At 47.5% G+C, this 11,237-nt stretch overlaps 2 protein-coding genes across 2 annotated transcripts; one reads left to right on the forward strand and one right to left on the reverse strand.

The window, feature by feature from the left end:
• The first annotated feature begins 5,072 nt into the window (after nt 1-5,072).
• Nucleotides 5,073-5,937, forward strand: LOC105055784 (uncharacterized). Its single transcript, XM_010937775.4, has 3 exons — nt 5,073-5,189; nt 5,272-5,394; nt 5,614-5,937. Exons 1-3 carry the CDS (start codon nt 5,136-5,138, stop codon nt 5,716-5,718), a joined length of 282 nt encoding a protein of 93 aa, XP_010936077.1. The 5' UTR covers nt 5,073-5,135; the 3' UTR covers nt 5,719-5,937.
• Nucleotides 5,938-6,628: 691 nt separating this feature from the next.
• LOC105055785 (FT-interacting protein 3) lies at nt 6,629-10,304 on the reverse strand. Its single transcript, XM_010937776.4, has one exon. It carries the CDS (start codon nt 9,940-9,942, stop codon nt 6,970-6,972), a length of 2,973 nt encoding a protein of 990 aa, XP_010936078.1. The 5' UTR covers nt 9,943-10,304; the 3' UTR covers nt 6,629-6,969.
• Nucleotides 10,305-11,237: the final 933 nt, after the last annotated feature.

Below are 11,237 nucleotides of genomic sequence, written 5' to 3' on the forward strand. Positions count from 1 at the left end.
AAAAAAATTTTTTTTTTTTTTTTTCTCCGACCTGATCCAATCACCGTACGCGGTGCGCGATTTTCTATACCGTATATAATGCACAAAAAAATTTCTATCTCTACTTGTTACGCTGACTTTGATAGAAATGAAAATGGACCAGATGCAGCACGGCCAGCAAGGCCCAGATTCTTCCGTCCAGCAACAATGAAGCTTGAATTCGCTAAAGAGGCTCGAAAATTATTATTATTTCAAGCTGGTACGGATAGAAAATTCATTCCCCAATTAGAGCCGATGTACAAAAAAAAAAAAAAAAAAAATTAAGCCCGATCCGACTTTAATATTGACCTTGAACCTAAATAAAAATAAAAAAACATTAGAACCTGTGTGACACCCTTTCGTGAACAAATAAGGGATGACATTATGACGCATCGATAACAAATATAACTCATCCAATAAAATAGGAGATAACAATCATATTTCATTCGATCGGACAAGATTAATAACTTAATTTTTTTTCCTACTCACAGTTTCCAACCTCACCTTTAAATAGAGGCCTACAGAAAATCCCCAAGATAAGTTCAAAATCTTCTTCATACTTACTCTTTTTCGTCTGTTTCAGACTTCTGACTTGAGTATCGAAGGATTTTCACTGAAGCTAATCTCGGACAAAAATATATTATATAGGTACTGTTGCCACTCTTCTACAATCACCGTCCACCTCCAGTCAAGTCGATCCAAGCCAGAAGATCTGTGGCAACATAAGCCAAGCAACAAACCGACTGATCTTAAGCTAGCATGGCTCGACAAGTCTAAAATTTTTTTAAAATTATATAAATTATATGTTTTATAGATAATAATCATTGGATAAAAGTTTTAATAGGTTTATTCTTTATTATTTGAAATATTTCAATATTTGTCTCGACCTGAATCATAAGTTGAAACCAATATTGCAGCTTTTATTTAACTTTAGATTGCTCAATTTAATGTGATATTAATTTTAGCTTGATTTAAAATTATCAAGCTGCTTAGAAATCCAAAACTTAGACAAGTTTAGAATGATGGTGAACAAATCAAGTTTGAGATTAATTCAAGCTTGATCAAGCTCAGCTCCACTCCCTCTTCTATCCTTTTTTTTTTAAGATTTCTCTTTTTTCTATCCTAAGCAAGAATTAGATAAAGCTTAAGCAAGTCGGGTAAGGGTAAGGGTAGGCTAATAAGTGAGCGAGCAAGAGAAAGAGAAAGAGGTGGTGGGGTTGGGGGTGTCACCCTGACCTCGACCAGATCTGAGGTTCCTGTGAGGTCAGCCATCGTCAAGGACACAAGGTTGGATCTAGCCGACCTGACCTCATCGATTGAATGAAAAGTAAGTTGACCCAATTATGTAAGATCTTCTAATCCTAAAGGAGATCAATCCTCCGACCATGGTGAGCCAAATAAAGCAATCTTAACCACACCAACGAGGATCCACGCAACAACTAGCTCACTCTACGTCCTAAATGCGGGACACGATTTCTGCTGATGTGATTTATGCGCACCTTCCATAACGGCCACTGCTCAGGATAGGAAGGGTCATTACTCCCCCTTTATAGATAGAGGAGAAAATGGGGATCCAGATAAGTCTCAACCCATCACTAACTCTCCTATCTATCTCCTTTTGTTCTTTGATTATTTAATGACTTGAGTATCGGACGGTCTCCATTGAAAATATTTTTAGTTAGAGATTTTACCTATATGTTGGCACCACCCACCTTGGCTCACTCCATCTTCAGACCAATCTCAATCTCAGCTCGACATCCGTTAGACCCATCGATCTTGAAGCCCACTCAACAATCGATAATAATAGTGGGCAATGGTGGACTTAGTAGTCTCGAGGTGAGGAGAAAATGCCTATAAATACTTCATTTCCAATATTCTGTACAGTTCAAGATAGCGATTTATGTGCTACCTCGATGTTTAGATTTTTCACTTCAAGGCACCAAATCATTAAAATTCATGCATATTTATGCTGTATTTACATTTTGGTCAATTTGACAGTAGAATGTTGCCTTTAAAGATTTATGATAGTCCGTCTTTCTTATGGGAACATCGAGACTAACCATCTCCTCCATCCGAAGTAGTGAAATCATTTTGAACACAAGAGTGGAGGATAAGTATTGTGAAGGTTATCCATCGTTCGACCTAACCTTCTCCTCCTCCAGCTATAATCATGCACTCATCGATGACTTATCAAGATTACCTTAGAAACCAGAAAGAGATCCAAGAAATGAGACAAAGCGACTATATGGTTTCTATCCGACCTTCGGGTTGGACATTTGTCGACCCAAGGTCAGGATCTTATTGATGATAGAAAATAAGGTCCTACGATCAATGCGAATTTGGTACATTCAAGGTAAAGTCTCGGTCACGTATTAACCTCAAGCCATCAGTTCATTCGGCTACATAGATGACTTGTTGGAATCTTCAAACAATTTTTAGAATATGGACACAACTCATAACTGACTCTATGACTAATAATTTTAATTAGAACTGTAAATTTGGGTTAGGCTCATTAGGTTGGCCTATCCCACTATGTAAATGGGATAGGTTGGGTTCATATTTTAGCGATCTATTTAAAAGTGGATCAAATGACCTACCCCGTTTGTCGATAGATCGGGACGGACGGTCCTTTTTTTTCTTTTAGCACCGAAATTACCGACCTTTAGGCCTTATCCTCTTTTTGCCTTTCAACTGCATGACAGCATGAGAAAGAGAGGACTCAGGAGGTCTTGCTCCTGATGCTCCTTAGCAGCGAAGAACTCCCCTCCCACCCCCCCAGTGTCTTCGCCGAAGGGGGTAGCCAGTGACACCGCCGCCACTACTGCTGTGCCATCGCTGTAGATGTTGCGAAGGAGGATGACTGCATCACTCTCGATGACGCCATCTGCAGGTCTCCAGGCACCCGCATCGCGGCCCTAGGCCCCCCTCCCCCCCACTCCATGGCGAGCGCATCCCAGCCCCGTGCGAGCTCCTCCGCACTCTCCGACGCCCGCATCCCGGCACGCCCCACCACCCTGCCTCCCCACCTCGGCGCCCGCATCCCGGCCCCCCGCGAGCTCCTCCGAGCTCTCCGACGCTCGTATCTCGCCCCCCTCCTCCCCCACTCCTCGGTGGCGGCGGCGTCATGCTCCCATCCCCCCGCGCTCCCACCCTTCCCCTGCCCCTCGATGAGCTCTTTCACCTTAGCGCCCGCAGCCTAGTCCCCCCCTCCATGCCCCTTCCCCATGATGATGCCCTCCTTCGCTAACTCTGGTGAGCTCTTTTACACCCCGACGAGCTCCTCTACCCCCCCACCCCCCCCCCCCCCCGCCCGACGGGCTCCCGGCTCCCGCAAATTTACAGCTACATATATATATATATATATATATATATATATATATATTGAATTTTAGCAGGTGGGCTCGTTTAACCTGCAGTCCATGGCGGATTGGGTCGGATTGAATTGAAATTTTTCCAACCCACTAGTTAAACGGGCTAGCTCGTCCTGCCCCGTTTAGAGGCAGATCAGGATGAGTCAGGATGGACCGATCTGTTTTGACAGTTCTAATTCTGATTTGCAAATTGATAGACGGATTATCTATCCTAGCATCTATCAGATTGAAACCTAGTAACTTAGGGGATTAGGGCCTAATGACCTACCAAATTCAAACATAATGGTCTGTGGCACCATCTTTATTTAAAAAAATAACAAAGGGACTCTCAGACAAGTTCGACTTTGGAGAAAAAAATTCACTATTGCTCCCATCTTTCTCTTTCCTCTACTATTCTCAAGCTCTAGCTAACTTAAGCATTAAAAGATCTTTTGTTAGAGAACCTTTGACGAGAATGAAATTTTCTTATAGATTTTTTTCGATGTTTCGATCCTAGATTAGTGCCAAGCTCTCAATCGGAAGGAATCCGACCTTAGCCATATTCATCTCGAATTGGAGCCTTGCAATAATAGTGATCATTTATTCGCATGTATTCACTATTATGTTTGCCACATGCATGCACTTGGACCAAGGCATTTAGCTTATCTATCATTTTTATTAAGGAGATTTTAATTAGAGAGAGCAACTCGAATGCTGTATTGCAGTACTCTTTTGCCTCCAACACTAACCATAATATGTACCAGCTCATGGTAGAGTTATATTGACCATTTTTGCTACCCCATGTAGGCTTATTTTGAGTTATTTTTATTTTGCAGTCATTTTTTTGAAGACTCTTGGGTTGAGCATGCTCCGATCCAAGGAGGAAAAACCCATGGCATAATTTCAATGATCAAAAAGAGATGCATCATCGGCGAACTTTAAAGTCACTTTCCAAAGAGAACAAAAAATAAACTAAAAGAACAAAAAATAAACTAAAAGGTTAGAGATGCAGATTTTTCTTTTTTTTGTGATTGTTAGTTTTCAATGATAAGATCTAATGGAGTACAACTCCCAATTTAAAACTTGGATTCTTTTTATGATAGTAGGATAATATGGATATCGGTTGGAGTTCGGGAAGAATGAAAGGCGGAAGGATTCGTAGTAACAGTCTAATAAAAAAAAAATTTATTATAAAAATAATATCATATTAAATTTATAATAAATTAATAAAAAAATTTATATTTTATTGATTAGTATATAGTTTATTAATTTTGTATAAATAATATCTTATATTATTTTTTATATTTTATTTATTTTTATATTTTATTTAATTTATTATAATATGATACCATCGTTGTAACGAAAATTTGCTCCCTAATAGAGCGTGAACTCAATGAAACGCGTGCAACAAATCGGAAAAAATAATGTCAATTAGGTTCGAGATGCCATTATACTTATTTCATGATGGAGAGCAGTGATTTCGTCACAGGTGCTGCACTTTTGACGGTTTCCATTCCTTCGCAACTACTTTTACCTCGTCAAAGGCATTATTACCCTCGTACCAGAAAAAAATGCATTATTACCCGCTCCCACCTCCTAAATCCCAACGCGTGCAACAGTTCCATCAAACGCGTGCACGTGTCACCCGCAAATAACGATATTGAATTCTATATAAATCCCCCACGCCAGTCCCTGCACAAGTCCAAGGTGTGAGAAAGATCCAGCTGTGCACTACTATACTTTTTTTCATAATTGTATTCACGGAAGATGTCGAGCACTCAGCAGACCTTCAGCTCTGGGAAAGCCCGTGGAGAGGGCCAGGTTAACTTTTGTTCTTGGGCTGATTTAGTGATTGGATTTGGTTGACGCGTGACCACTTGATGGTGCCTTTTGATTCGTGCAGGCCAAGGCGGATCAGATGCTCCAGTCTGCCAAGGACACTGCCCACTCCATCACCGGCGGAGCATCGGACACCCGCCAGTCCGCCCAGGAGAATACAGAGCAGGCAGCCGGCTTCCTTCAGCAGGTTCATCTCATGAATGCCCACCATGTTTCTCTTAATTGCCAAAACGCCACTTGTTACGATGATTTAATTGGCCAATCTGTAGTCTACTCGATGATTTCCTTTTTTTTTCCTAAAAAAAGAAAAAATCTATGGAGAGATTTCATTTCTCAGTTTGCCTTTACTTTAGATGGCTTTTATCATCTTATCGTCATTGTCTTTTGTTCTTTAAAATTCTTAAAGACCGGAGAGCAAGTAAGGCAGATGGCACAAGGAGCTATGGATGCGGTGAAGAATGCCACAGGAATGGGAAATGCCAATAGCGGCACCACAACCAGCAAGCATTAGATCTTTTCCGGCTTTTGTTATTTTTGGTTATTATGCAAGCAGTTGTTTTGAATGTCTTGTGTCAATAAGCTTGGAGGGTTGGAGTGTTCCAAGTCCTGTTTTTTTGTTGAGTTCTGAATCCTATCTTGGATTTCAATTTTTAGTCGTGGATTCAATTTTCTATGTAGTGAATTCTCTCTAGCTATACAATGCAGTATTCATCTATATACTGCCTTTGTACCTGCATTTTACAATTTTAATTTAGTAATCTGCTTGTTAGTAAGAACATAATAGGCTGGTGAATGGTGCACAAGAAAACGGCTAATGAATGCTTAAAAGAAGAATCATGTATTTTTGTTTGAGAGAGAGAGAGAGTCATGTGCTTGGAGTGTTCCAAGAACAGAGTCATATCATATAACTGATTTCAGTAATTAGATTTGAAATCAGTAGAACCATGCCTTTAATGTTAAACTTTGGTGTCCGGAGACACTGCTAGAAAAGCCATAATTACTTGTATGTGTTCATGTTTATATTCTCTTGGCCGGACGTTCCTTGCTTGTACATATCTTCATGTTCGCATGCTCTTGGCCGAATTGACAACAGTGCAGCAGTTAGCCAAATACTCAGATTCAATGAACACTATCTTTTTTCGAAGTTTTAGAAGAAAAAAACAGCCAGGAGAGACCGAGGAGAACATCAAACGCAGTTCCATACTTTCTAGATCCCTTGCCAGATGAAAATATTATACCCATCACAAAAAAGTAGTCAACTTCAAACCACAAAATGGAGTCATAATGCCATTCATAATACCAATCCTTGATGATGCGGATAAAGTGCTTTTCCTCCGCCCTAGATTTATAAAGCAAAGGCAAATCATGATAACAAGAAACTTTCGCTTGCTTATATCCATCCAGCCAGCTAGCTCTATCAATGATAACTCTGTAAAGATAAAAGCATTTCAATCACCAATTACTCATGAATCCCTTTTAACAACAACAAAAAGGCAATGATCCATACATTGCTCCAAACAACTTTGGACCAAGTACAAACACCAATACATGACAAACACTTACATATAAATACATAGGAACCTGGTACAAAACGACAAGCTCCATGTTCCACATTACTACAACATCATAATGATAAAATAAACAACCTACCGCTACAGGGACGCAACCACTCGCAACAAACAGCTAGCCAGGGAGCAACACTACACCAAAACCACTGTACCTTCCAAGAATCCAAAACAATGCACCATTTTTCCCACTTCTTTCACAACAAGCTATCAGCCTTACTTGGAAGCCTCCTAAAGAAGCTCATCGCCGGCGACGGCAGCCGGTTCCTGAACCTCGGTGGCCTCAGCACATAGATCCCCCATGCCACCATCAGTGCCCGGAAGGGAACGAAAAAGAACACCGCAGCTGCCATCAGACAGAAGAGCATGAAGAGGAACGTCGCCCGCGGATCCCTCCAGCTCAGCAGTGCCTGTACCCTCTCTCCTTGAGATGCCATGTCCCCCACCACCGTCTGCACCCGCCCCGCCACGCTCCGCAGCCGGTCATACCTCATCCGCACAAGCTCTCCGCTCCGGCTCGTCGGGAACGTATCAAACTCCTCGTCCAATTCATCCGCGTATACCGCATCAGCATGCGACAGCCGGGTGTCCATGTGCGGCGGGTGGCGCGGCCGCCACCGGTACCGCAACAGCCCCACTCCCGCCATTGTAAAGCACGCGGTCGGAAGGATCAGCTCCGGGAACAAGGCAAACACGACATAGAGAGCGACGAAGAGGAACGAGTGCACGGGGCGGTGCCAGCTGCGGGTCGCATCGACCCAACGGCCGATGGCGATGGGACCGGAGAGCACCGAGACGAGACGGAAGAAGTTGGCCTTGCTCCGCCTCATGCTCCACAGGTGGGACCCATGGTCGAGCATGTACTCTACCACCTCCCGGCCAAGCGGCGGCTCGGCCCGGCCTAGCCGGGCAGCCACCACGTTAGTCGCCTGGAACCGCAGGTTCTGCACCTGCCGAACCATCAAAGGGTCCACGTAGTGCACCTTGGGGAGCAGCGGGCGGATGTAGGCATGGAGCATGTTCGCTGTGTTGGCGCACGAGAAACGGACGGCCAGGTGGAGTTCCCCCATCTTCTTCACACCGGATGGATGCAACATCAGCAACGGGTAAGCGTGGGTGTACACCCGATCGGTCTCCAGAGTGGACAGCCGGATCCGCACCTTTCCGACCCTGCTGTCGCGGGGCCCGCCACCGCCGGCCTGGGCGGGATTCTTGTCGATGTGGCAGTTGTCGAAGACGCCGACGGTGATGACGGTGCAAGGGTCGAACACCTCCCAGGTGTACTGCTCGTTCCACCGGGGGGACACCGAATCGACGACGGTCCGAGTCCGGATCCACTTCTGGCCGTACTTGGCCACGCAGTAGGCGTCGGTTGTCCCACCCTTCCCCTCCCGGACCTTCATCGGCATCAGGCCGGAAGCCCCCAAGACCCCGAGCTCGAGGACCCCCACGTGCGGGGACCACAGCTGCTTCGCCGTTGGCCGGAGGTCGCTGCTGTACGCGGTCGCCTCGTCCAGCACATGATACCCGCCGTCCAGGCTAAGCCGGAGGTGCACCCGGCTCCCGAACCGTCCCGGCCCTCCGGGCTGACCCCGGTCGAGCGTGGCCCAACTGGACGCCACCGGCTTCTCGTCCATCCGCCGCTCGATGGCCGAAACCGGGATCACAACCCGGCCCAGGATCTCGTCCTTGCTGGGACCCAGACGGTCCTCGATAGAAACCATCAACACGTCATCGAACGGCTCCGCCACGACGAACATGAGATCTTCGTACCAGAGTGGGTTGGACGGACCGCGATTCGGCGTGACGGGGGCGGACCGGGTCCGGAGCACCTGGTTCCCGACTTGGGCCCTAGCGAAGAGGTCCGGCAACCGGCCCATCGCGGCGGCGCCTTCTTTGCCGGGGACGAGATCCTGGGCCTCGATAACGGAGACGCGGAGGTACCAGAGCTTGGGCGCGACGTATACTTTGGATTTGATTGAGGCGAGGCCGTCCCCGTGGACACCGGCGGCCTTGGAGTGCCAGGCCTCGGCGAAGGCCTCGTCCGCCTGGGTCCCGAACCAGACCGAGACCATGACCTCTCCTTTGACCTTCTCCGCTTTCCTGTCTTCCATTCGGTACCACTGCGGAGCCAGCGTGCTGTCCGGAGGGACCCGTCGCGGGACCTCGCTGAGATCGAAAGCCAGCCGTCCGATGAAATCCTCTTTGTCCTTCTCCTTGACGAATATCTCCACCGCCGACGACTGGATGGTGTCTTTGGAGAAGGCGAAAACCTGGTCCCAGTAGTGGGTTCCGGCAGGGCGGGTCAGCCCCCGGTAGTTCCCGAGCTTCACCTCCGCGTGGGACTCGCCGCCCCCGGCGAGAGGGAGGTCCCGGGCGCGGACCACCCGGACGTAAAGGTACTGCATCTGCTCGACCAAGTCGTAGGTGGCGCTCGCCTTGTTGCGGTGGGCGCCGCCACCACCGCCTCCGCCGCCGAGCTGGGGACGGGTCTCCTTCAGAGCGAAGTCCTGGCCGACGGGCATGACCCCGGCGCCGGGGTACGGTTCATGGCCCATGGGCGAGCCAGAGGCGAGCACCACCGGCTTGACGTCGGGCGGAGCAGGGTGGTCGGCCGGCCCAACCGGCGGCACAGCGGGCTTCTGGGTTTGAGGAGGTTGGACCACCGCCATCGCGGCTTGTTTCGTCTGCGGCTTCTCCGGCACGTGCGCCTTGGCCTTCGCAACCCTCTTATCATTGTTCCCCGCCGCCGCGGGGGCTCCGTCGCCGGTGGTCCGGTATATCTTAAGACTTATCTCTCCGCGAATGTGAGAAAAAAGGCTCCTTTTTTCGAGGGTGAAGAGCTGGGGAACGGCCTCCTCCCCCGGGGCAGGGACGCCGGCGGCGGGAACGCGCACCTTCCCCAAAAAGTTCCGGCCGCCGGGACCGACCCCGCGCTCATTGTAGACACCAACGTCAATGGCACGGTAGGGCAAATCATCATGATCAAAGATAGAGAAAACCAACCTCTCATTCCAAACCGGGTTCAAGTCCTTCGCTTTCGAGCTCGTCCGCCGCTTTTGGTGCTCGAACTCCACCTCCACGAACGGCGACGACGAACCCTGCCCATCTTTAGGCATCAAGTTGTGCGCCGCCACCACCTCCACCACCAGCTTCTCTTCCTTCCCCATCCCTCTCTTTCTCTCGCGGTAAGAGGAAGCAACGCTCACTGGCGCTGCAGCCGCGGTGGAGAGTAGAAGGCGGAGGTGAGGGGTATTAGTTATTTAATAGAGGCGAGAATTTTCAGATAATTGGGGATAAAATGAAATGACAATGAATAAGGGCACCGGGGGAAGAGACTTAAGCTTTAGCGATGGGGGAGGGGTATTTTGGGAAGCGTGAGGGCCTCGGGCTGTGTAGAGTGGAGACAACACGGGGGCGGGGGTTCGGAAAAGCAGAGGGCAAAATTGGGCGACAAGGGGAAATAAGGCAGGGGCAGGCACAGGTGGATAAATCTATATTTTCTCTTCTCTCTCCAGTCTAGTCTGCAGGCGGGGGGAGAGAGAGAGAGAGGGGGAGGGAGGGAGGGAGGGTTTTATAGGAGCGTCGCAGGCGCGCGTGCAGAATCTCCTGAGAATTGATAAATTCGATGCTCCAATTAAAAACGCGCCCGCCGGTTTGCTGTCCCGCAGGAACTATTACAACGTACGCACGACAACATCCGATTGGTGGTACTGGATAGACGTTAGTTATCAGAGCCTTTGATGTTATTCTGTGGGATTGGAGAGTGGAGTGGGATTTGGTTGGTCGGGAACGGGGCCGTACCGGACAGTGGTCAGCTGTCTGGAGACAGACAGGATTTGACCGCCTTTGGTGACGTGGAAGGCCATATAGGCGACACGTGGATAAGGCAAGGGAACGAAACGGCTCTTTCTCGGGGGGATAAAAGGCGTGGAGTGGTGGCATTCGTGTGTGGCGGTTCTGGAAGAAGTAATTTTTGCTGAAGGGGGTGGGGGAGGGGGGTGTTAAATGCGGCGAGATATGGGAGGACATGTCGTGTGAGGTAACGCGTGAGGGGTGCATTGGCTGGCACCGGCACCAGCGACTTGCCGTTTTAAGGGGGCGTGATGGCGGGAAGAGGAAAGAGATGGAGATTGAAATATTATGAATAGATTTTCTTTTTTTGTCATGATGTGTGAATAATAAATGTCAGTGTGCTGGAACAACCAACTTTGCACTTTTCACTTTTTTTTATTTATTTATGTTTTGTCTGGTTTCTGGTGCTGTAAACATATTTTTATGGCATAAAATCACTACATTTATCACCTTATAACAGCCTTGTAATTGTTGTTGCATTTTTCTCGCAACGGCTACGTCATGCAGCACTTTTTACTATTTATTCTATAAAAATAAAAATTTTCAGTTTTTGAAAAAAAATCTCTCTGACATTGGCACAAATAGCATCAAAATTGCCCGAACCGGCCAA

The sequence above is a fragment of the Elaeis guineensis genome, chromosome 12 (genome assembly GCF_000442705.2).
Source record: "Elaeis guineensis isolate ETL-2024a chromosome 12, EG11, whole genome shotgun sequence".
NCBI lineage: Eukaryota > Viridiplantae > Streptophyta > Magnoliopsida > Arecales > Arecaceae > Elaeis > Elaeis guineensis.

Excerpts from the sequence above, each read along its gene's own strand:
- LOC105055784 (XM_010937775.4), top strand. The coding sequence starts at position 5,136 with ATGTCGAGCACTCAGCAGACCTTCAGCTCTGGGAAAGCCCGTGGAGAG. Across the intron at positions 5,190-5,271 it reads AAGCCCGTGGAGAGGGCCAG|GCCAAGGCGGATCAGATGCT; the intron begins GTTAACTTTTGT and ends TGATTCGTGCAG. Across the intron at positions 5,395-5,613 it reads CAGCCGGCTTCCTTCAGCAG|ACCGGAGAGCAAGTAAGGCA; the intron begins GTTCATCTCATG and ends AAATTCTTAAAG.
- LOC105055785 (XM_010937776.4), bottom strand. The coding sequence starts at position 9,942 with ATGGGGAAGGAAGAGAAGCTGGTGGTGGAGGTGGTGGCGGCGCACAAC.